A 27,885-nucleotide genomic window follows, 5' to 3' on the forward strand; every position below is an offset into this window, starting at 1 on the left:
AAACATTAATGTGCTTTTTTCTATACATTATGTAATTTATTATTATATTTTTATTGTAGTTCAAAATCTTGCTTTTTATGGTTGTGGAATATATTTTAATAAGTAATGTCAATATTTGTTTCTTTATTCTTACATTATTCATGCTCATGCTATCACAAATTTACATAATGTGATTTATGTTCAGTCACATTTTGTCTTTTGATTGAACATATGTTTTAATGTGGTAACATTCTGACAGCATATTATAACATTATTTTTTGTATCATTGTATTATAAAATTTTATCTATATTTGAAGATTATGGTGTACATCTCTTATTAAAGTTAAATATAATTATTGTTGTTTTTGGTGCTCCTGTAAACAGGCATGGATGTTATAAAAAATCATATTTCAGCAATTATTACTAAATTATTTGGTATTTTTTTTCGTGAGTACATTCCTTTAACTCTGTTTTTGTGGATATTGAACTTTTATTAAGGTTTTCAATATTTAAACATAATTTTATAAATACTCTTTCATTTAGATTTTATTCTATTGCATTCTTTTAAATTTTTGCCTTATGTAGTGTGAAGCCCAGTGGGCTGGTTCTAATGGTAAACTCGTCATTGCAAATCAGTTCTTTAATAGCTGATTTTTCAAGTCTAAGGTTCTGAGGTTCAAATCCTAGTAAAAAATAGGTAATTTTATATGGATTTGAATACTAGACAGTGGATACCAGTTTGCTTTGGTGGTTGGGATTCTGTGTCTCAGGAATGGTCGGCCTGAGTCTGCACAAGACTACACCTTATTTACATGTCATACATATCAACATCATCTCATTGGGCCATGGATGGGGGTTGGTTATTGTTCACTACTTAAACAGATTGAAACGTACTCATTAGGAGGAAAATAATAGTGTGAAGCTTTCTACAAGTTATTCCATTTCAGGACTGTGAATAAAAAATTTTAAGGGATAAGAGATTAGTTTTTATTTAAAAGTAACAAAGAAGATAAAAATTATAAGTGTAATTGTACAATATTGATGTTTTCATTTAATAATGTAATTGTATTATTGATAGCTTTGATTGATCACGTTTTTATTGATAGATCATTTATGAATGCAACATGCAGTCTAAAAATCTATTTGTAGTTTTTAGGCCTGCTATTTTTTACTGAGTTGAAGGATCTGAGTAATATTGGAATTATAGAGTATTAGATAAATTAATGTTAAAATGAATAATAGTGAGTAATATACAAAGTAACTATGAATAAAGTGATAGTAAAAGTGAATAACAGTCTTAATAAGATCTGTACATTTTAATCTGCTGTTAAAAAGTTTGTAGTCTAGTACTTTATTTAACCTTATGCTTCAACAAGTAATTTTTAAAATTATGTTAGTATTCATATCTTCATAGATTTATACTGTTTGTATTATATTATAGCAAGAGACATATAATAATCACTGAAGAATGTCAAAATGATTATTTTTTTTGGTAGATTAAAAAATAAAAACTTGGTTAGGACCTTGCCTTCTATTAATGCAAATTTGATTCCTCAGAAACTTAGAACAAGATAGAAAAATTTTGATGACATTAAGGAGTTTAATAAGTGGAGAACATATAAACAACAAAGATGTAATGTGTGATTCCATTTGTGAATGATTTTTAATAATAAAATTATGATTACTTTGCCAGTTTACTATTGCTAAAGTTTGAAGTAATTCAAGAAATGAAATAATGAAAATTTACATGAGCTTGACACTATCAACATGGACGTGTTATCACTAATGGATGTGAAACTTGCATATTGAAATTGGATAGAAACCTACTAAGAAGATTCTTTTTTTAAATGTGTCTTGGACAAATTAAAAAGACGAGTTCCCTAATAATAATACAAAGATGATGATGTCAAGCAATATGACATTTACTAAATTTACTAAATTGATTTACTAAATTTTCATCCAAAAAGATAAAATTTTCTCAATTTATAAACTGACATTGTTAAATATATATTGTTGATTGTACTGATCTAAATTAAATACTGCTATACTCTTTTTAATACTGCTATTGTTTCATTCTTACAAAAGAAGAACAGATGCAAATTGGAACAATATGTTGTCCTATACTACTGTCTACACATAAATGCTGCCATTTTATTAACTTCTGTAACAACATACAAGTATGAAATGTGAAGCTGTGAACTGTAAAAGCAGTTTCTGCTGTAGTTACTATATTCTCTGTTTCATTAACATCATCTACATCTGGAGCTGGACTGTCCTGTAATCCTACATTGTGGAATGCTACCTAAAGAACTAGTCACAAATCTATGTTTATCTTATTTTTAAAATAAATTTTTATCCTTTAATACTTACGCCATTTTATTTTTTTCACCAAGACTGCAGTGCTGATCATACACATTGAGTAAATTTGTGGTGGAGCAGCATAAAACTATATTACATTTTAGTCACTGTTCCAGGGTGACATTGCTTCACCAAATGAGCAGCAATCATTTTGCTCCTTTGGTAAATATTTTTCAGTTAAAGAACAATATATTGAAAAAATGTGTAAAATAAAGATGGTACACTGATTTGTAATACGAGAGAAAAGGTTGATTGGTGGGTGGAATATATTGAAGAGTTGTACGGATGAATTGAATTAGAAACTGGTATTATAGAGGAAATCAAAGAGGATGAAAAGGGAGATACAATATTGAGATCTGAATTTAATAGACACTAAAGGATTTGAATGAGAGAAAGGCTCCTGGGTTAGATGGGAATCTGCAGAATTATTGCACAATGCAGGTGAGGAAGCGATAGAGTATACAAACTGGTGTGTAATTTTATAAAAAAGACATAGTGTTATTGTTATGATACCAAAGAAAGCAGGAACATATAAATGTGAAGAATATAGAACAATTAGCTTAACTGGTCGTGCATCAAAAATTTTAATGAGAATTTTAGAAGAATTTAGAGGAGAGTAGAAAGAATATTAGGAGAAGACAAATTTGATTTCAGGAAAAGTAGAGACAAGGAAAGTAATTTAAGTGCTCAGATTAATAATAGAAGGAAGATTAAAGAAAAACAAACCAGCATAAATGGCATTCATAGACTTAGAAAAGGCGTTTGATAATGTAGACTGAAATAAAATGTTCAGCTTTTTAAAAACTTGGGTTCAGGTATAGAAATAGAAGAACAATTGCAAACATTTATAGAAACCACAATGCAACAGTAATAATCGAAGAGCATAAGAAAGTAGCAGTAATAAAAAAGGGAGTCAGACAAGAATGTTTCCTATCCCCGTTACTTTTTAGTCTTTACATAGAACTAGCATTAATGATGTTAAAGAACAGTTTAGATCTCGAGTAACAGTGCAAGGTGAAAAGATAAAGATGCTATGATTTGCTGATGACATAGTAATTCTAGATGAGAGTAAAACTGATTTAGAAGATAGAATGAATGGCATGGATGGCATCCATGCCATTCAGAAGACCTATTGCATGAAAATAAACTAAAGTAATGAAGTGTAGTAGAAATAAAGTAGATTGATCACTGAATATAAAAATAGGACGAGAAAAGACTGTGGAGGTAGAAGAATTTTGCTATTTGGGATGTAGAATTACTAAAGATGGATGAAGCAGGAGCGATATAAAATGCCAAATAGCACACGCGAAATGAGTTTTCAGTCAGAAATGTAATTTGCTTACATCAAAAATTAATTTAAACATCAGGAAAACATTTTTGAGTGTATTTGTTTGAGTGTAGCTTTATATGGAAAAAAAGCCTTTATATGGAAGTGAAACATGGATGATCTGAGAAGAAAAAATTAGAAGGTTTTGAAATGTGCTGCAGGAGAATGTTAAAAACCAGATGGGTGGATAAAGTGACAAATGAAGAGGTGTTACAGTAAATTGATGAAGAAAGAAGCATTTGGAAAAATATAGATAGAAGAAGAGACTCTCTTCTGTAACAACTTACGGCCGCATAGGCTACATCTTAAGGCATCCTGGAATATTTGCTTTGATATTGGAGGGAAAGGTAGATGGGAAAAATTGTGCAGGCAGGTAATGTTTGGAATGTGTAAAACAAATTGTTAGGCATGTAGAATATAGGGGGTATACCAAAATGAAACAACTGGCACTAGATAGAGAATCTTGGAGAGCTGCATCAAATGGCACTCAAATGATTGAAGACAAAAAGAAAATTGAAAAAATATTTTATTATTAAGGAAAACATTACAAACCCTTGATTCTGTCAAAACATAGCATTTAACAAAATATTTCTTAATTAATTTTTTTTTAATATTAAGCCGGAGCTTAATGTTACTGAACATCAATAACTTATGTCATATTGCATAATTTCTTTAGAAAGATTTGATGTTGCACAAAAATAAACTTTTATCAAATTTTTGTCAAGCTCAGTGTGTGACTATTGCTTCTCAATGGCCAATTCATCGCACCATAGAAGTACTGGACTCATCAAATAAATAATACAAATGTTTATTTTAATATTTAACTCATTATTTTTATTTAACTGTAGAAATTACGCAATAATTTAACTTAAATGTTCTTATTAAGTTATGTAGTTTTGTGAATATTACTTTACATTTTTAAATTGTTATATTAAGCATTTAAGTTGACTCAAAGATTACATTTTAACTAACTAGACAATATGTTTTTAAGATAAAGAGTAACAGTTATGAAGGAGGAAGTAATTTAAATATAAAAAATTAATTAGATAAGAAGAAATAGCATGTATGATTTCATGATCGAACACTCTGAAAAAAAAGTTGTAAATGGAAATGGCTAGGACATATTAAAAGCATCTATGAAAGTTGGTTTCCCTTAGATAATTTGGATGGGGATTGTTTGGAAAAAACAAAGGGAGTGGTGGGTGGATAATTTCAGGAGATAGCTGGTGTAAATGAGTGTGAAATGGAGGAGACTGTTGAACAGTTAAGAGGTTTGAGAAGATCAAAGGCCACTGGCTGTAGCTACAGGGAAAAAGAAGATATAATTTTATTAGGTATGTAGTTATAAGAACTTGTTTAGTAGAAATAAAAGAGATAAAATCATAAAGAGTAAAAAGGAATAAATGCTGTAATATTCTTTGATTTTGTACTAAACTTTCTGATGTTGTAACAAACATTTCTAGTTCAATATTTATTATTAATTCTTTTTGTGAGTTGATCGTGACTACTACTGATCATGACTTGATATGTATAGCCTAAAAGGGAATTGGATTCATTTAGACTATTAAGACATTTTTTTTCTTTGATAAATAACATTTCATTTATTTTTTGTGCTGTGTTATTTGTTTGCTTCTTTATCTTCTGAAGTGATACTTAATAAATTTTTTGATACTGGTGATGATATTGATGCTGAAATATCCAGGATATCTGAGAAATTTAGGTTTCTTTAAGCAGCTTTATGCTTTGCTCTTGTCACTTTCTAGCATTGTTGTAAATTAATGGTGAACAGAAAGTAATCTTCAAGAAGATAAGAAAGCACAGAGATATTTTATCCAGGAGACAACCAGATTGTCATGTGAAATAATGGAAATAAATTTTTTTTCTTCCTACAGTATTCAGTAATTATTTGAACATTAAAAAATTGTTTCTTTTTTTCTTTTGCTTAGGTTGCCCACCTGGACCTCAAAATGATCATGAAGATCCATATCCAAGTCTATCAGATTACCATGACTATGAACCAAACCTGGAATTTGATGATACTGAATTACAAAATGCTACAGGTGAAACCGGTTAGTATAATTATTTATAAATATTATATTTTATAAATCTTTATTTTACTATTTTGTTATGTAGATAAAAGAATTGTTTATTTATTATTTATTTACCTGGAATAATTTTTTTTTCATTATTTACTTCACTGTTTATGTAATATGTTATGTTTTATACTGTAAAATTATTTTTGGTTATTGTTGCCCATTAACTCAGAGGTTATCTGCACTAATCTAGAAAGAAAGAAAAACAGCTATTAAAAATATGAAAACCTTCCAACTATGTTAAATAACCATCAAACTTAAATAGGAAAAAAACTTTGAATAAAATTGTTGTATACAGATGATAAAAAACTAAACATAAGTACTCATTATTTGATCCAAATTATTCATGACCTAGTTCAAAATATCACTCTCCATATTTAGACTATTAATTTTTTTTATTAAATTATTTATTTTTTTATTTCACTAACATTTTAATGTTAGTGAAAAGCTAATGAAAATGTGGCTCATGAAATTCTAACAAATTTTAAAATTTAGAATGCATTAAATCTTAAAAAATTGTGTGATGTTTAATTGCTTAATATTTAAAATAAATTGTTCAACTGACTTCAAAAAATGTATGACGTTTTAAATTTGATTGTTTATATTTAAATCCAGTTAAACAAACCATGACGTACAGAATATTGAGATAAGACACCTTCTCTTAATTTTTCATACTTTGACAGGACTCTGCATCCTCAGTTGATTGAAATAATTTCATTATTGAAAGCAAGATTTCAATATTCCATACTACGTGGTTTATTTAATAGAATTTAAGTATAATTTAACAGTACAGAGGAAGAATATAAATCGTAAAAAGATTAATTTCAGTAAAATAATGTATATAAAATTTATTCTATGTATAAAATAATAAAATATAATATATATACCTATAAAACATATTTTTTATGTTCAAAAAAAATGTAAAATATACCTAAAATTAAATCCAACAATTATATTTATTCTGTTTTGTAGAGAAATCTCTCTGGTACTGCTGTAATAAGTTGCTTCAGATTATTAGTGATTAAGTTTGGAAGATTTTTTAGATAATAATAAAAAAATTATATAGCCATGTAGATGATTAAATAATTTTTTGTTTGTCATCATTACATAGAGGTGGTATGTTATAACATAAAGTTTGAACTCATCTAATATTCATTAAGTATTTTGAAATGTTACTTAAAGTAATTAGTTGGAAAATTTGTTGCAGAAAAATAATAATACATATTGTTACAATCCAAATAGCCTTATATTCTGTTAATATTCTATGAAATAACTTATATTCTGTTGCAGTTTTTTTAATTTTTCTAACATCATAGCTCTAGAGCTTTGCTGCAAGAAGGAAAGTGTGATAATTAGTCAAAAAATTGGGTATAGGGTTTTTTCATTTCTCAATGTTTCATGATCCAATGACCCAAAAAAATGAAAAAAGTAGGTAGTAATATTCATACATACATACATATATGTATGTATTTTGGGGTGTTTGAAGTTAATACCTTTTGACTAGATAAAGTAATTTGGATGAAACTTTGTACAGAGGCTCATGTATCCCTTTCGGACCCTACCCTCACTTTTTGAGGTTTCGGTTTTCAAGCTGCAATTATTTACAGAATGTATTGGAAGTGACTAGACCTGGATAGCACTATTCTACTGGTTTTGAACTATAATCTCTGTGATCCTACTAGTGCTGCAATTTATTGAGACTATTTTGTACTACGTTCAATATTCAGTTAGTGTAAGAAACATGGGTTCCAGATCACGAGTAGGTAAATATGTTTATATTATTTTTAATTTAATTGTAATATACATTTTATGTAATGTAAAATGTTCAGAAATGAATTATCTTCACAATGTTGTATTTAGATCATATGTAGGAAGATATTTAATATTTTTTTTTAGTGGCCAAATCTTTAACCTCACTTTTGTGAGGTCTAGGACTGACTACTGCTAACATCGTACTGAATATTAGTAAACATTGTTGTGACAACTCATTTTATCTTCCTGCAGAAGTTAAATTGCCACTACAGATATTAATTTTATGCTTTTTCATAATATTTTGGTTAAAATTTTTTTTTTTTAATTTGAGTAAGGAATATATGAAAATAATGTAAAACAAAATGGTTATTATTTCTCATTACAGATCTAAATGAGAATGCACTGAATGATGATGCTATCTTAGCTTTATTGGACGATTCAGATATCGATTGTTTGACTGATGATGATTGTACATTTGTATGCCCTTTCAATGTACCAGCTGATGACACCAGCTCGGATGATGAAGAGGATCGGTGCCCATCGCCCCCACAACCAGACAGACCATTAAGTGATAGTATCAAGGACCGTATCCAATGGAGACACCGACGCTGGAAGATACCAGATGTACCAAATAATGACGAAGAAAATGAAGTGTACACAGAACCGGTACTATTCAGATGAACAGAGTGAAAAATGTCACTTTTAAGCCGGAGAAAAGTATGGCACCTGGAGATTGTGAAGAAATATATAGACAAGACGACAATGTATGTATAGTTCGTTGGAAGGATTCCAAAGTTGTCACACTAGCCTCTACATTTCATGGAAAAACACCGGAACATGAAGTTAGGTGATGGGACAAAAAGGAAAAACATTATATCAATTTATCTTGTCCCAATGTTGTAAAAAATATAACGAAAAAATGGGAAGTGTCGATATTTGTGACCAACAGATGGAAGCACATCGGACATTTTTTAAAACAAGGAAATGGGCACTAAAAACTGCAATACATTTCATTGATCTAACAGTAGTAAATAGCTGGATGGAATATAGACAGGATGCAAAAAATAATGGTACTGCAAAAAAGGATATACTTGATTTGTTAAATTTCCGTTTAGCTTTAGGTGAAAACCTAGAAGCTGCTACTGACACAATTCCATTTGAGGAACAGGATAATGAAATAGAGCCCCCATTTAAAAAAAAAAGAGTACCTCACTTCCATGCATTGAAAAAAGATTCGATAGTTTTTTACACTGGCCAAATGTGGACAATCTCACTGCTCCAAGGATGTGTCATATCACTGCTCCAAGGATGTGTTGTCAGAGCCGAACTAAAGTTCGCTGTACAAAGTGTAATGTTTATCTCTGCCTATCTTCAAAAAATAATTGTTTCTTAGCATTTCATAGCAAGTAGTATAATGTATTAGATTGTAGTAGTAATAAGAATTTATTGTAATAATTGTTTCTTAGCATTTCATAGCAAGTAGTATAACATAATAGATTGTAGTAGTAATAAGAATTGACTGTAATAATTGTTTATCAGAATTTCATAGCAAGTAGTATAATGTATTAAATAGTAATAGTAAAAAGAATTGGTTGTAATAATACAGAAGTAAGTAAAATATGAATGTAAGTAACTAGAAAGTATGTAGAAAAAACTGAAAAATAAATATTACGTAATTTGAAAATAGTTGGTTTTTAAATTTTATAAGCATCAACTTAATGTTTTACAAATTGTTTTCTATGCGAATGCCGAAGCAGATAAAAAAATTAAAATAGTAAACATAACAGTAACTGATTGACAAAAAACCATCTTCAAAAATAAATAACTTGTATTCCCAGTGGCGTAGAGTCCCAACCCTCACAAAAGTGAGGGTACTAAAAACAATAGAAATGGTTGGGGGAAAAATTCCAAAAAAAATTATTATATGTTTTGGGGGTCTACAGTGGGCAGGAAATACAAAAAAAAACATTGTTTCCTTTTGTAATTTTACACTCTGGTCTGAAAGGGATACATAAGGCAATTTGCTGGTAGAATTTTTGGGTCATTATCTCCAGGGTTGGAATAGATAGCTTTTTGGCATCAGTTTTTTCAAAATTTTGCCAATGTAACCCCTTTATAAATTAAGCTTGATACATAGTAGTACAAGTGACCCCAAAAGAATACTTTGGAGGCAGTAATGGTGGCAAGGTAGCTGATCAAAGTTTAAAAATATTGGATATTGAATTTTTTAAAACTTTTTGGTTTATTATTTGAAATTATAATATACTAGATGGAACTAAATACTATACTATACTACTAAAACTATATAACTAAATACTATACTAGATACTAAATACTAATAACTACTTTATACTAGTAACTAAATACTATACTAGATTTAACTAAAAAGAACTATTACAAAATTATTTTATCATAATTCATCTCCAAAAAAGAAATCTTAGTTAATGTTTATTAGTTGGACATTTTTCAATGGAAATTTTTAGTTTCATCTATTTAAAGTAATAAACAGAAAAATTAAACAAAATTTCTTGAAAGGTGATTTTGGAGGTGGAAGAGCAGAAAAAATTATTTTTGAGTTTGTAAAACTTTTTTAGTTTATTTAAATATATTTATTTACATAGTAACAACAGGCCTACACCCTCTTATAGTTACTAGATGATATGATATAGTTACTTTTGTAGCATATGAAGAACGCCATGCGTGACTGTGATTTGAACTCAGGACCTCCAGATGAAAGACCAAAATGCTGCTACTCCTCCATAGAGATAGTCAATATAATGATAATTTTACAACAAAACTTCATCTTAAATTTCCCCCACCCCAAAAAAGAAATCTTGGGTAAATTTTTCATGTATCATTATTATTTTTCTATTATATAAGAATAAATAACAGATGCCAGTAAAGTACTACAATTTTGTTGTCAGATTTTTTTTGTTTTATTTCTTTAACAATCAGGTTTCTGTTCTTCTGTGGTTTTTTTTTATTTTTACAGTTTGGAAGGTTGTAGACATTATTCACACCTTATCTCAGTTAAATGAATGACCTTTGCTAAAATATTTGCACATAAACTATATTGTAATGACTCATGAATAGGGTGCTTATGGTTACTTATGATTTATTCACTGAATAAAATGGATCATTTCAGTCAGTTTCAAATTCCCTAACCAAATTTATAGGACCTAACTTTGTTCATTGGGAAAATTCATATATTGATGTTATTTATTTTCACTAATAAGATGAGACCAGATGGAATGTATCGTACAAAAATTAAAAAAAATTGTTTGTAACAAAGTACAGTTTTCTTTTAAAAAGTTGTCTTTCAAAATTTATTCTGTTCATTCAACAGTAATAATTGTAAACCACCTTTAGTACGTAAAATTCCAATTAGAGTTGCTTCCTCTGAGAGTAATGGTGTTTAATATAATGAATCACTACAGTGAACACAGAGCGTACTTACTTAAGAGCTCAATATCTCATGCGTTATGGAGTTCTGCATGCTGATATGTAATAGACACAATGAAGAAGGGATTAAATCATAGGGAACCACCTCATCCTCATTTTCATGAGTAAGTCTGGTATGGTATGGTGGTTATTTTTAAAAATAGTTATGCCATTCTCAGACATTAAAGAAAATAATATATGACATATAATAGAGGTCTGATCTTTCAATTCATGTGGTTGTTTGTTTATCTTGTAAATATTTATTTACTGTTACTTAAAATAAGATCCAACATAGTGTGCAACAAATTGATCTTCACTGTATTTATTTAATGATATGCTTGATCTTCATTCAAATAAATTGCACATTGTTTCACCTCTTGCTTATGGAAAATTACTTGTTAAAAAAAATATGTATATAAAACCTAATTTTGTTATATATAACAAAATCATATATATATATTTATTTTACTGGAATTAAACTTTTTAAGATTCATATTATTTCTCTGAATTGTTAAATTATATTCAAATTCCATTAAATAAACCACCTAGTACAAAATATTGAGAAAAGGCATATCATGCTTGAATATTGATAATTCAAATCATTTCAGTAATGTCTGAGGATTTGGGATCCTGCAAAAGTACTTTAATGAAAAATTAAGGTAAGGTATGTCATATTTCAATATTCTTTAGTAGATGGTTTTTTTAATAAAATTAAAATATATTTATTTATATATAAACATTAGCTTGTGTGCTAAGTGTATATTAATTTATGATTAAGCATAAACAACCTGACTGATGCTGGCAATGTTATTTGTTCATTAACATCTAAGTTCATTTAATTGTATTAGAAGAACCTAATGAATGAATTGTTTTTTAATTTATTTTCATTGATTTGTAAAAATAAATCATTTCAACACTTGTAAATTGTACATTTTGTTGACTATATAAATAAATACCTGTATTTCAAAAGTATTAATTTTTTTCAGTTTTAAAGATAATTTTTATCAGATTTTTAGATGAAAACTCGCTACTAACTACATGATATTGGTAAACTCTATTTGTAATATATGTTGAAAATAATTTTAGAATACTGAAGATATGCTTTTATTTATTTTTTTAAATGCATTTTTATTTAATAATCTCATGAATTTTTGAACTTTTTTTATTTCAGGTTTAGAAGAGAAAGTAGAGGTATTAAGTTGTGGTTTAGATTATCTTGAATCACCAGTGTCAGATGGTACAATTGAAGAAAATTTTGAAGAAGAACTTGTTGATGCACCACCATATGGTTATGATAGTTTAACTAGTCCATTTTTGGAAGATGAAGAGGATGAGGAAGATTTTAGGGACGTATCTAAGTATGGAATTGTTGAAGTGGTTGGTGATGATACAGCCGGAAGAAGAGTTATTGTTGTGTCTGCATGTAGATTACCATCAAGTAAAGAACTTGACCATAAAAGATTGCTCAGGTATGTACTGATTGATTTTTTTTTAAATGCTGTATTAGTAAGTGTTTAGACTAATGTTTATGAAATATTAAATTTGTATTATTTTATATTTTTACATTTTCACTCTAATAAGTCTTGTTTTTCTTTACATATCTGTTTTATTTATTTTTTATGATGTGTTTTAAAAAAATCATTTTTTTAGGTATTTAAAATTAGGTAGTACATTTTTGTACTTTTTCTTCATCTCCTGGTGACTCATTGTCAGAAGTTTAACTTAAATTTAATCCTAAAACCATAGCTATCTAAACTACTTGACATCAGAGCGGGAAAGGAATTTTTTTTTATTAAAAACTTCTTTAGCCTGCTTTTTTTTAAAATTAAAATCACTACTGTCATAGTAATTTCAACATATACTCTACAGATCCTGTATAGCTTTATAAAGGTTTGCTTAAATGAAATAATGCAGTTTTTTGGACTCTCATAAATCTTCTTATTCTTTTAGAACAAGAATTTTTTTAGAATCTGCAGTTTTTAAACCTCTTTTAAATTGTCAGCTTGCTATTTAATATTCTTTTATAGATAAATAATGAGAAAATCGATCATATTTATGATTGTTTAACATTTAAAGATTGTTTCTATGTTTATCCTTATCATGATAACAGTCTTTTTTTGTTGTATTAAACAAACAGAAATTCATTATTTATCTATCATGTTTATGTAATATGTAGTTTTTTTTAAGTATAAGTATTAAAGCATAAGAATCTATTACCTCATATTTAATTAAAAATGTTTGTTATAATGCAAGATTGCAAGCTTCTATGTATGATTTCTTACAAATATAATATAGGCTTTATTTTTAACTGGATATTTGGTGAAAAATTCTGTTTTTTAATTGATGAAGCAAATTGAAAAATTGTTTTTACTAATCATTCTTAATTTTTTATTACGGTGTATATCCATTGATACTGTTGATTGGGCCAGAGCTTTCTACAAATTTAATTGGTCAGCTCTACCAGGAAATCCTATTTTCATTTGTTGTTCAATCTCTGGGCAATGCGTGGTGGTATGTGTGTGGTTATGTTACAGGATGGAAGAGAGTAAAAAGGTGAGTTCTCAGTGCCTAAATCTGAGACCTTTTCAGCTAAGTTATTAACTTAGAATAGAAGATTTTATGATCCTCCAGGTTAGGGGTTTGAGTGATGAGCTAGCATCCCATAATCTGTAAAGTTATTTTTCTCAGCAAAACATCCCAAGAATAAGCTTCTGATTGGGACAGGATTTTCAGAAAAAACAAATCTGAAATGGAAAAATATGAGTTTTGGTTGCTGGTTTATTTAAGATTTTAGATATGAAATTTGTGAAAATATTTGAAATTTAAAGTACGTGAAGAATACTACTGTATTCAGTGTGGCTAAGAAAAAACAAAATAATTTCCAAAACCATTGAAAGTTAGATGACAGTGAATGAATCTGCCTATAATTTAGACCTGGAAGCATTAGAACATAGACTTTTAATTGTGTTGATTTGTGTAATGACAATGCTAAAACTGAAATTAAAGACTGTTTTCTTTTCTTTTTTTTAGGTCAGGAAAAAAGAGAAGTAATAATGATAGGTTATCTTGATGTTGTTGGTATGGGGAAGCTTTGGAAAATGATAATTTTTGTTAGGTTGTTTAAGGTGTATGACCTGTAGTTGAACAGTGCTAAATGAATTTTTTTGATCAATAGACCATCCATAAGTAAACGTGAATGCAACCTACAAAATATTTAAGCTTAGTTATTGATTATATGATAGCAGGACAAAAGTTAGACTTTGTTGCCGAGATGTGAGAGTTGTGAGGAGGCTTTCAGTGGTTTTGGTCATTTTTTCATTAAGGCGAAAAATACATATAAATTAAAAATTTTGTAGGAAAAATAATGAGATATTTTCATAGCTATCATATACATGGGATATACCATTAGTATATTCTTCCATGGATGTGCTAATTGTGATAAACAGCCTTCCTTCAGAACTCAGTATCTGGCTTCAGATGGCTCTTTATTTTCTAAAGTGAAAACAATTTTTATTTTATCATATATTTAACCTTCTGGCTAACGAGTTTCTTAATGTTAACTGCTAATTTAAAAAAAAGATTGCAAAACTTAGTGAATTCGAAATGTATTATTTTGAAGTTTTGAATTATCAATTGTAAAACACCCTAGAACAAAATTAATATATATTTTCTGTAAAAAAATTCTCAATAATCAGTATGATTCAGTTCTATTACTCAATACCATCTTCAAAAGTTTCATCTCTTGCTCATTTCTAATGTTTGCACTCTTCATTGCCCATTTCATGAAAATCAGTTTCATTTTCTAATATATTCCCATTTTACTGACTCTAAAATTACAAAATGATACCATAATGAATTAAAAGGAAATATTGAACCAAATGTGTACCAAACACCATATAAACAAACACTAATTGGTACAGATTGCAATTCAGATATGAGCTCCTGTATTTCATATTGTTTATTTCTAAAAATTTTATGTTTAAAACTTTAATTGAAGTCGGTTGAATGCAAAGCAAAGTATTTTGAGTATTATTGAAGAGGAAAATAATGGGTAGAATTGTTGCCAATTGTTTGAAGGACCTTGAACGTTTCTCTGAGTTGTTTATGGTTCTTCTGGGAACCTTATGGTTCCTGTTGTCTTGTTTATGGTTCCTCCAAAGGTAGATTGCTATTTTTCAACACACACCACTTTCCCTTGTATTCGAGTCCTCTTCAACATACTTGGTTGTATGGGTGTAAGTTGGATTCTACTTGGTCCTTGCTGAAGATGCGTAGACCCTACAGTCAGTATAGACCTTTAGACTCAAGGATATTTATTTTTTATTGATAAACCCAATGACTAAATGTCTCAGGGGTTGGCTCTAGGTGGTAGGCAAGGAAGGTGGCAAAACCACCTGAACTAGACTGCAAAAAAATAAACACAACCTACAAAAATATATTTCGATTACTTTAATCTAGAAAATAATATTATTTATTAGTACAATAATATTATTATTGTACTTGTTTTTTTTTATTGTTTTAAATGTATATTTAAATTATCTTTGAAAATAGTAGGTACTAGTTTTAGTTTATAAGTTTGTTGTCGTTAGCTCATTAAAAATGTAAATCTTGTTTTTCAATAAAAGAATTTTCCATAAATCTGTATTGTATTATTGCCTTAATTCAATTATATGTAATTTTTTTGGTTAATATGGTTCTTTTATAATTCTGTTTTTATTTTTGAAAAGTTTTAAAGTTTTTCAAAGCTTGGGGCGGAAATTTTTGGATTAGCCTACAGCGGCAAAAACGCTAGGGCCAGCCGTGAATGTCTACTACATAAATCCCTATCTCATCCTCTTGAAATACAAAATAAACATTTAGAACTCATGATAGTTTTGATAATAAAAATTGTAAATTTTATTTAAAACTATGGGTGTATGTTAAATTGATTTCTCATTTAATAGCATATAAATGCCATGTTTTACGTAAACTGACTGTTATAATGCTATTAATATTTTATATTAATGAAGAAAATGTAGAAAAAGACAAAAGTATGTATTTTTAAATTTTATTAATAAAAACTGACAATTTTGGTAATAGTACAGTGATTTTTTTATATTTGTAACTGTAATTTTAATTTATTTTGTTTTTTATAAATTTAGGTATCTCATGTATACGCTTGATAAATTTGTTGAGCAAGACTACAGCTTAGTTTATTTTCATTATGGATTGACTAGTAAAAATAAACCTGCATTATCTTGGCTATGGCAAGCGTATAGAGCTTTTGATCGTAAATATAAAAAGAATTTAAAAGCATTATATCTTGTTCATCCTACTAATTTTATCAGAGTTGTATGGCAAATATTTCGAGCTGTTATAAGGTATTTTTTTTTCTTTCTTTTAATATCATGTTATTTATTTGCTTTAGTTACATATATTTGCTTATTATACATATTTACTTAGGAGAAGAATTCTTTAGGAAAGAATTTTTAAAGTTAAGAAAAAATTTTATGAAAATGTAATTTAAATTAGTGAAATATGTGGGAGAAAAATGGGAAGACATTTTATTATTAAGGTTTTATTGATATATATTGAAGTCTTTACCAAAAAATTATGTTTTGTTATTCAACATGAAATTAAGGAAGAATTTTATATGCTCATCTGATGATGAAGACACAATTGATAAGAAAGCACTCATGAGCATATGTAAAAGTAATAAGATGGAGAATCTTCATTAAAATAAAAACTTTAACATCTTTTATTTTTGCTAGGATGCTTTATCATAAATTACTCAAAAAATAATGACATATTTTTTTGATGGGTTTTAAAGCTGTATTGTTCTTGAATAAATGAAAAAGAAAGATTTTAATTATTTGCCATCATTTACTATTAGAAAGCTTAAAATTTTGTTAAAAAAGCATAATGTTAAAAAATGAAGACAAGTTGACTTTACAAGTTTTATAATTTACATTTTAACACTACCAATTTGGCCTGCTTCAATTGAACATTCTATATAAAACTTATGATAATTCAACAAAAAGCTAATTTAATTTTAAAAATGTGATTTAGAAGGTTTTGACTTTTTAAGACTTGATCAGAATTAGCTAAATGATCAATCATTTATATAAAAATTTACTTTATTAGAATTTCTTAATCCAGTTAGTGTGTAGCATCATAGTTTCTGTAAGGTCATAACAGGTAATATAGCTTGTGATCAAATTGTATATATTACTGCATTATTTATCATTACAGCTAATGTAATGATAATTGTTGAATTGCTATTTTATAGTTTGTGTAAAGGATACTGTTTCAGAACAGTAATTATTTATGAATAAGTTATTCATTTTTATATTGATTTTATTGCAACTGGCAGACCCAATACAGGATTGTTTTTATATGATGATTATATGAATGTTTAAACTTCCTCAGAACCAAGTGTTGAGCCAAGTACCAGCTGATAAGTCACCAGCTTGCTGAAAAACTAGACCATCATGTAGTTGTCATTTTCTAATGCTGGAAACTACTTTTTCTTCAAACATTGCTGCCTCTGTGTCAACCTTCTATTCTCGTCATATGAGAATGCTAATTAATGCTTCTAACTTTTTTTTTAGGCTTAATTATATTTATTTCATTAGCTATATGAAAGGTGCAATACTATGTTTTGGAGTATTTTTTAATAATGATGATGTATATTGATTTCGCTGGTTACCAGATCTTAGAATACAAAAAATATTTTGCATAAAATTTATTTCAAATCTTATGTCATTTAATTCTTATCCCCCTCAAATCTACAATGTGTTTCACTCACAAATTTGTAAATTGCAAAAAAAAACTACTTGCATGTTTGGATAAAGACCTTATTGAAATTTCACAAAATTTTTTTCTCAAGTTTTATGCAATTTTGTATACTTTAATTTAAATGCTTTAAAATTTGTTTGCTAAAGTGTTTCTTAAGGCTGGAAATTAAAAAAGGTTTTACCTAAAGTAGAGTGGATTTAATTTTTTTTTAAGTGGATCTTGATCAGATAAGTATCAAAAGTCTATTTTCATTAATGAGAGAACTGAGCACTAGTAAATACTTCAAGTAAAAGATATAGGCAGATGTTACCAAAATTTCAGTTGTATAAATTGCTATTTGAGTTAAAATAATTTGAATTTGTCAATTTGTGATAAAATAGATTATATTATTAATGCACAATTTCATAAAACAAGATAAAATTTATACTAATCGTCAAAATTCAAATAAACTGTCATTGAAGCAAAAGTCCTTTTGCTTTAATTTTCTAATCAAAACAGAGATAGCATGAAAGTAAAACATATCTTAGAAATTTTTCATAGGTGTTACTTAAAGTTATATGTATGTATATAATAAATTGGTAAGCCCTGCTACCTATTTTGTGAAGAATTTCATTTTAACTTTATTTTAAAAATCGTGGTGCCTAGCAATATCTCAAGAACAGTTTTCTCAGTTTAAATAAATTAAAAACAAAACTAAAGATCAGTGTTTTTATTAAATTTCACTGTTGGTAACTATATAACTATCTTTTATAAAATGTGATTGGTTAACTACTTAAAATATTACATTAAAAAATTATGCTGTAAAATATAAGATTCTGCTTAACCTTTGCTAACTTTTGTTTGATGATGATGCTATCTGGATAAATTTATTCCTTAAAAATATCCTCTCGGATGAATAAATACAATGATAATAGATTTATTCAAGTATACCTACCTGGCTGTTGTTTAGTTTTATGTGAAATTCATAATGTTTTAAGCAGATATGCGATTACACAATTGTATATTATTATATTAAAATTACTGCTAATTCTGTTGAGTAATAAATTTATTTTCTTTGTTAAATAAAAATATTTGTGTGATTGTGTTGCTTTAAATATTCAGAATGTGTTATTAGAGTATTTACATTTTCTTTAGATAATATGGTGTTGCAGTATTTAATTAATTAATCATAAGAAAATAAAAAAATAGACTATGTACAGTTAAAACTATTTTGAGAATTTTTATGAAAAACTAATGAAAAAAGTGATTGTGTGTGGGAAATTATTATCATGTGCTATTAAGAATGTGGTTATATTATAATGGAAAATACTGCTTTAGGAAAAAATAACATATTACAGAAATCATATTTAAGTGCAGAAATCATATAAACGACATATAACAAACTTCTAATATGAGATATCTCATACTGCTCTTCATATTGAAGTGGTTACATTGGAGTACCATTGTTGGTCCAGCTGTAGTGAGAAATTCATCTTAAATCTAATTCTTGAAAATTTGCTTAAGTGTTTTAAAGTATTTGCTAGCAACAGTATAAAAAAAATAGTAGCTGAAGTGAGATTTGGATGTTATGTAATCTCAAAACAATATAAGTAAACATTATAATTTAGTGAATTTGATATAAACAAATGTAGATTTGGTAACTTTTGTAAGAAAATCTATTTATTAAAAATATTTCTGAATATTTTGTATTTATTTTGGATATCTATTTTTTGTTTGTTGCAGTGCGAAGTTTGGTCGAAAAGTTATGTATGTTAATTACTTACATGAACTTAGACAGCACTTAAATTTGGACCAATTAAGTATACCACAGCCAGTATTAGAGTAAGTTAAACTGTTATTAAACAAAATAATGCATTTTGATCAATGTTGATAGGATTGTTTTGTAAAAGGCACAATACATACATTTGTAATCACAAGCATTTTCACAAATGCCTATGTGCATGCGATTGTTGTCTGTTGTTTTTTCTGTTCTGAAATCTAAAAAAGACTGATTTGATGGTATTCTGTATTGCTTTTTGATGTTTGCTAATCTTTTAAAGATATGTTATTTATTACAGCCTACATCTTCAATTATGTATTTTATCTAATCCAGTCTACATTTCTGTAAGTTTTATCTTTTACATATCCTTCTACTACAATATTTAATTAACCTGGATGTCTTAACACATGGCCCACTGACATAGTTCATCACTTTTCAAGCTTTCAGACACAGATTTTTCTTCTTTTTCAGTTTGCCATAAGAAATCTTTGTTTTCCTTTGTCAGCCACCTAATTTTCAATTTCCGCCTTTACACACATTTCAAAGGCTTCTGATCTTTTCCTTTCTGCTTTTTTATTGTATATGTTTTGCTATGATAAAGCTCTACATAGAAATATTTTCCAAAATCTCTTTATAATTCTTAAATCTATGTTTGATTCCAGCAGACTTCACATTTCGTTTTTTTTATTTTAGTATTATTTACTTTCAAACTGAATTTTACTCATAGTAATAAACCTATGATGATCAATGTTTCTTACTCTCATGGTCTTTGCCAAAAGAACAGTCATCGTTTTTTTGATCTTGTATAATTATTTTACTTAAATTTTACCTTCAGCTGCTGTTTACAAATTGAAACCCAATTTCTTTAGTATTTGTGTGGTTGATTTAATAATGTGTATTATTCTAATTCTAGGTATAAAGTGTTCAGCTAATATCTAGTACAGCATTTAAAATTACTTGTAACTGCTGCATTTTGTTTGTTTATAATTAGATTGGAAATGTTTTGTTGTTCTGCATTACTACAACCTTCAAATTAGAAATTGTCAATCTGTAGATAGTTTTATGCCTTCTTTAACTGTAAATGTTGGTTTATTGATGGTTCAACTTAATCATTATTTATTTGTAGGTTGCAACGCTTTACTATTTACTCAAAATATACATTTTGTGATCTATCTGATGATTTTGAGGAAATAAAATTATTATAATTTTTTTTTATAAAACAAATATTGCAAAGAAAGATTGTAACTTTGATGTTTCAGAATTAAGGTTCAACTGTTAGAGCATGCTTTTCAGTTGTTTGTACATATAAAAATAACAAGAAATAATGTACTAATTTGTGAAGTATCTTAAAAAATTGTTAAATATAGTGATTTAAAAAAAATGAAAATGTAGAATGAATTGAAATTGTCTGATTAACCAACCTAGACTGAAAAATAGTGAAGTATTTTACTGAAATAAACTTGTTTTTTAAAAAGAAATTAAATTGAACAAAAATTTTGAAAAACATATCAAAATTGGTTAATTGGTTTGTATTACACCACATCTTCTCGATTACAGTAAAAAAAAGAAATGTTAGGGAGAGAATTTTGTGGTTTAAATGGTGTAAATCAATAGCATAAATAAAAAAAATATGTTCTTCGCATTACAAACTTGTTTAAAAACTTGACTAAGGATTGTTATTAAAAATAAAGTTGTCTCAAATTAATATTGAAAGTAAGTAATTCTTAGGTATTATGACATCATTTATTGAATGACAAAGAAAACCATCAAAAATGAAACATAAACTCATGTATTGGTAGCAAGGAGTGTAACACAGAAATTATGACTCATTTATAATTATTGAAGGTCAAATCTTTGTAATTAAATTCTACATTGAGATACAATACTTTTTTCTCCTTTCTCATGCTATTTATTATTTTTAATAGCAACAGTATTTCATATATACTGTAATTTTCATGTATTCTATTAAATATTTTGTAAGTTGTTTGTCAGGTTATAGTCTTATTTATAGAATTTTAAGAATTATTTATGGATTATTTTTAACCAATCAATAAATCTACTTTAAGCATGAAGACTCTTAGCTTTTTTATAACCATACTTTAATTAATGTACTTTTTAGGTATCTCTACATTAGTTTCTCTTTTTAAAAATATTGAGTTTAAAAAATTCCTGAAAAAATTAAAAAAATTCCTGAATGATTTTAAGTAATTTCCCATTCTTCTTTTTTTGTTTATTTTGTAGATTACTGGTTATTTAAAATGATAAAGTGAACAATCTCCTTCAAAATTAGGAATCTTTTTTCAAAAATATTTGGAAGCAAGATAATGTATTCAGCTAAGATTAATTACTATTTCATTCAATTTTGCTAGTCTTAATTCACTTTTATTTACAATTTAATGCGACTATTATTTATTTTTGTATCCATTAATCATAGTTGTATATTTATTTATTTATTGTATTGAGTTCATCTTGCTAGACTTGAAAACTAAATTGTATTGTTAAGATTGAAAGTAAATGTTTGTCTGGAATCTTTTTTTATATTTCGGCTGGTAACAAAAAAATTGTCTGTTGGTTGGTTTGTTATATAAGAATGGTTCAATCAATGTTAATGGAGCTTACAAGATTAAATCTCTCTACTTTATTGAAATTGGTCTGTGATACCTAAAAAAAATATTTTTGAGGGATTTCTTGATGAAATATCATTTTTTCCATCCACATCTGACCATTTAAAAAAAATTGAAAATGGCATATATATTCCAGAATCTTTTTTTTTAAAACAAAATTGGAAATTAAATTATTATTCTTATGTATGCAGAACCAGAGTATGTATTCCAGATGTCTAGTTTGAGCTTTATATTATCTATACATTACAGCAGAAGCACACATTTCACCATTAGGAGTTGAGATAACTCTTAAAAATTGTCTTGAACATTTTTCCATTAATTACTTTAAAAAATTTATTGTGATAAAATGTCATTTTATTTTCTTACATTTATTTCTGTAATTCTGTATTTTCTTTTGAGTGATGTATGGAAGAATGTTATTCGCAGGTCTACTAATATAGTTTTGGGATATTCCATTTTAGTTTAGTAAATGATCAGTGCATCACTACTTTTGATTTTGATGATATTTGGTTTAACTACCCACATTTGTAGTGGCCAAAAAATATTTTTTTATATTTTATAAAATTTTTTTTCTTGAGTAGTAGACTATTTTCTAACTTGCCAACAGGTAAAAACAATCATTTCCATCACTTTTTCCATGAGCTATAGCATTCTTATTTTACTTTATACAGAGGTCAAAAAAGACTTTTTGGAAAGAGTAAAGATGAAACTTCATCTTCGTGTACTTAAAATTCATTTTACATAAACAAATCTTGTAATGTTTACTGAAGTTACGTTTACAAATAGTTGTTTGTTCCAAAACAACAATTGTTGTTGTTGGGCCCAAAATAAATAACGAAGGGCTTAGGGTTTGTAACAGGCCTGTTTTTTACCTTTTAACTCTTAGATTCTAGTAGTACTTATAAAAAAAATTGATCTGTTACCAAGTGTTCTTCATTAAAAAAAAATGGCCGTCAAATTGTAAGATTTTGAAAATGTCTCATTTTTTGGGCCCAAAAACCACATGTGGGACAGATTGAAAAAACCTGAAATGTTTACAGCAGTAAGTACTTTTTATGTACTTTAAATACTGTATAAAAAATTTATTTTGTTACTCAAAGGGGTTGATGAGTAATGAAGCTAACAAAACCATTAAAACACCATTCCTTCTAATTGTAAACAACATATCCAAAAATACTGATGTTTGTATTTTCTTCAGATTATAAAAATTACAACTAAACTCATTAGAATGAGTAAATTGATAATTAATAAATAGTCAATTACAAAATGATAATCATTTTCAAATACATTAAAAAATTGTTCAGTTCACTTTTACCTCATTTTACTTCTGCTAATGGAAGTTATGAATAAATTTTACACTTTTTGATAACAAACTTAACTAACATAACCTGGTGCTCCTGCCATTTTTTAATGGAGTAAAACTGATAAGTCCTCATTCATCTTCAGTGTAATGTTATATCCTTTTCCACTTGAACCCATGTTTGATTATCCCTCAATGATTTCTTGAATCACCAGGACCCTGCGAATGGAAAGTGTATTCAATGCTCCTCTTCATTTTCATATATTTTGACTTCAATGACTTCACCTAACCACCTCTTGCCGTAGTATATGCAGCAGATGTAATTTTTACATTTTGGCTTTGGTAAACTTATAAAGCAATCAGAAACATTAATGTCCTTGTGTACTGATACTAAGGTAAATGTTTCTGATTCAGAGGTCGCTCGGACTTTCAGAATACATTTCTGACTTGTTGGAACATAACTGTGAAAGGTTCTTGTTTCTGGGACAGTTGTGATTACCTGATAATGGGGACTGAGATATTATTCAGTTCCTTGAACATCTTTATTAGAGCAGAAAATAAATTTTATATTTTTAATATTGCCTTGGCAATAATCATACATTTCAGAAGGTGTAACAGTTTGATTATTGACTGTCCTTTGAAGGCTTGCTTTAGTCACAACCGTTTTTACAGTTCCACCAATACCATCGCATGGCCCTTTTCCATGGTATGAGGCAAAAAAATGCCCTTCAGCTGCAATTTCAAAATCTTGATGGCAGCACAAATATGTGGAATTTTTTTGTCTTATACTGGGCTGACAAGCCATCAGAAAATAAAGAAAATGTTAAAATAAAAAAAACTTGTAGTAACAGTGTTTTTACTATATTTATAACTTGCTTTTGGAAGCAGAAGAACGATGTAGTATTGTGCTTCAAGTAATCACTAATAATCACACAGTAGCTTTGGCTTTGTAATTTCCCTTATTTTTTAAAATATATTTGAAATGAATGTAGTGCGGCATAAGTTTTTGACCAGTGATATGACTGAACTTCATCCTGTATCACAAAAGGAAAATTTTGAAGTCTCCCATTACAATACATTCACCTTCCAACAAGTTTTCCTTTTTAATGTTTAAATTAGTTTGTTTCTTTGCAATGAAATGTTGCCGTTTTAGATTATTTAAATTTTCAGTAAGTATATCTAAAAAAAAAACAGTAAGTTTTATCGTCTTGAAATGGAAGAATTTGAGTAGTTAGTTCACAACGGTCAACAGAAACCCTCTGTTTGAAGATAACTTCAAAATCAAAATCATTCCAGCTCTCTTGCAGTAAGCTGAGCACTTCATTAGGGCCTGGACTTTTTCACACTGTGACAGCTTGCATGTTTCATTTTCTATATCACATACCATGATTGAAAGGAGAATTTTGTAATCAGATTTAATTTTTAGAGCAGATAACTTGAGTTTTACATTTTGGTGGATGACACACACACACACACACACACACACACACACACAGAGTGAGTAAGTGACCACCAGACAGAACACAAAATTTAGGCCTTAAATCAGCAAATTTGTGGCTGTGTACAATTCTTTTAAGTTATATAAGATTATTAGTCTTTTTTGAATATTAATTTTCTTCCTGTCAGCTTGTCTTATAGAGACACATTCCTTCTTGCCTGGCATCATTCGGTTGTGCTCATCATTCTGGTAAAAATGTTGGACACTGACTTAACTATAACGCATGAGGCTCAAATATATCTTGACATTCCAGTTTGCTTTCTATATCATCTTGTGGTTTTTGTATTTTGTACACAGTGCTCTGCCTGGAATTAATTTTAAATTTGGATTGCTTGCTAAAAGTGTCAAAGATATTTCTTGAAGAGATGTAACCGGTTTAGTGTGACAGCTAAATGGATCAGAGAAACTTTTCCCATTAATATGAAAATATTTATCTGAATAATCCGTATTATGAAAAGTACAGATATTTTTTATTTCAGTACATCCACATCTTTAAGATATCAATGTTATTTGCTGTTCAGTAAACTTTAAAATATTGTGCAATTCCCAAGATGTATTGTACGTCAATTTGTGATGTACTGTTTCCGTCTGAATGCCAACTGAACAACTTCGTAATCCGTAATAACAATACAGTTAGTATAAATTACAGAACCACCAATTGTCTCACTTTGTCTTTACCCCAGTTTCTCTACAGCTAAAATAAAAATTTCTCTAATTAATAAAATTAAAAATAAAAGATATTGCATAAAAGAGAAGTTCATTGCTAATAAAATTACTTTATAAACAAGTGTACATTACCTAACCACAGTAATAACATGAGTTTGTGTGTATGAGTCGTACTTTAAGTAACAATCTATCTATAATATAAGCCATCTCATTATAGACAAATGAAAATATTTTGTTTAATAGGCCTACATTATTAAGTGAAAAATACATGTTCTGAATTTTTTTGATGTATTGTTCATGGCTAAAAGAAACAGTGTTTTTAGCGGTTTTGATGGCTTCATTGCTCGTCAACCCGTTTGAGTAACAAATTAGATTTTATATGATTTTAAAGTACATAAAAAGTACTTACTGCTGTAAACATTTCAGATTTTTGCCACATGTGGTTTTTGGGCCCAAAAAATGAGACATTTTCAAAATCTTTTGATTTGGTGGTCATTTTTTTTAACGAAGGACACTCAGTAATAGTTCATTTTTTTGTATGTAATACTAATACCTAAGAGTTATAAGGTAAAAAACAGGCCTGTTATCCTAAGTCTTACATTATTTATTTTTGGCCCAAAATTTGAAAAAAAAAACAACATTTGTAAACATAACTTCAGTAAGCATTTTAAAATTTGGCTATGTAAAAAAATGAATTTTGAGTACACTAAAATGAAATTCCATCGTTACTCTTTCCAAAAAGCCCCTTTTGACCTCTGTATGGTGTAAAATAAGAGTGCTACAGCTCATGGAAAAAGTGACGAAAACGGCTGTTGTTGCCTGTTGGCAAGTTAGAAAATAGTCTATTACTCAAGAAAAATTTTTTTTTTTTCAATATAAAAAATTTTTGAAAAGTTGTTGAATTTAAATTGAATGCCCCTTTTATGTTTAATATGTATTTCTATAAATAATCTTTATGTTTATTTTGTAGACATGATGAACGGTTGATGGTAAAAGTTAACAGTAGAAATAATGCATCAAATACATCGCAGCCTGCATCTAGTCCGAGCACACAAGTACCAATACCGACTCAACAGTTTGGTGTTTCATTACAGTTTATTAAAGAGCACAATGGAGGCCAAGCAATTCCACCTATTGTACAACAGTGCGTTGAATTCCTTAGCACACCTGATGGTGAGTTAATTAAAGATTTCTAAGTTTATGGCTGTATTCATTTTTTAAAAATGATAAACTTTATTTTAATAATGAAAAGATTTTATTACAGAATTTGATTTTTTTATATTAAAATAGATACAATAACACAGATTTAACATGTATTAATCAGGTTGTAGCAACCACAGGAACTGGAAGGTTTCACTGTATTTATATAGAAAATATCAAAAATTATAATTACTGCATTTGTTACATTGAAAGAGTATAAATTTAATTTCAAATAAAGCTCTTCATTTGTTACACCTGTTAAGTATGTTATGGACTCCAAAGTATTTGTTTAGAAATAACAAAATATAAATAAAACATTTATTCAACAAGATATGTTAAATATAACAAAAAATAAAAAAAATATTCATGTCTAAATTTTTATATGTTTAAATTGATAATTGAAAGATTCTTCCACTTAAAAATTATTCTACATTTCACCAAAATTGTTGTATGTAGTTAGAAACTGCAACATTGGCTTACATATCAATTACTTCGAATCACTGTAATAGGTTAAACAATTCACCCTAGATTTTACAATGTGTAAAATATTGTACAAATTGCATGTACACTATGCAGCTCCATGAACCTGCAGTTGCAATATGGACATTCCGTAATGACTTTGTTGGGTAAAGTTAAAAAATAAAAAAACACACAGCTAGTATTTGCCAAAAGAAATTGGACTTTAATGAGAACAACTTGATATAAGTTAATTATTATAACCTTAAAAACTACTTAATACATCAGCTGAAATCAGCGTCTGAACAATGATAGTTAACTGAAAAAATACATGAGTACACGCTTCTAAAAACAGATTTTTACAATATACGTTTTTGACAAAGCCTGAAGGACAACATGAAACACCTTAGTTTTAATTATAACTTTAGAAAAATATGACATCAATAAACATAGTATGTCTGAAAACTATGGCATTACTGACAAATGCTGTAATATTGAAAAATTAGCAATGAACAAATGTCATAAACTTAGAAAACTAAATTAAAGTAAATCTTGATTGGCATTGGCCTTTCCTGATTTATGAACCACAAACTTAACGTTAAATAATGTAAAAATGTAATTCTAGTTTGACATAGAAAAATACACAATAATATTA

General features: G+C 27.9%; 1 protein-coding gene across 1 annotated transcript in view; it reads left to right on the plus strand.

Annotated features, from left to right (window-relative positions):
- The first annotated feature begins 303 nt into the window (after positions 1 to 303).
- RhoGAP68F (Rho GTPase activating protein at 68F) overlaps positions 304 to 27,885 on the plus strand; it is a 44,308-nt gene continuing 16,726 nt past the window's right edge. Inside the window, exons 1-6 of the mRNA XM_075373090.1 lie at positions 304 to 426; positions 5,611 to 5,733; positions 12,122 to 12,419; positions 16,092 to 16,310; positions 19,450 to 19,548; positions 26,545 to 26,747. Coding sequence (XP_075229205.1) covers positions 366 to 426; positions 5,611 to 5,733; positions 12,122 to 12,419; positions 16,092 to 16,310; positions 19,450 to 19,548; positions 26,545 to 26,747 — 1,003 coding nt within the window. The 5' untranslated portion in view covers positions 304 to 365. The remainder of the gene's footprint in view (positions 427 to 5,610; positions 5,734 to 12,121; positions 12,420 to 16,091; positions 16,311 to 19,449; positions 19,549 to 26,544; positions 26,748 to 27,885) is intronic.

Source organism: Lycorma delicatula, chromosome 8, assembly GCF_047948215.1.
Source record: "Lycorma delicatula isolate Av1 chromosome 8, ASM4794821v1, whole genome shotgun sequence".
In the NCBI taxonomy this organism is placed as follows: domain Eukaryota; kingdom Metazoa; phylum Arthropoda; class Insecta; order Hemiptera; family Fulgoridae; genus Lycorma; species Lycorma delicatula.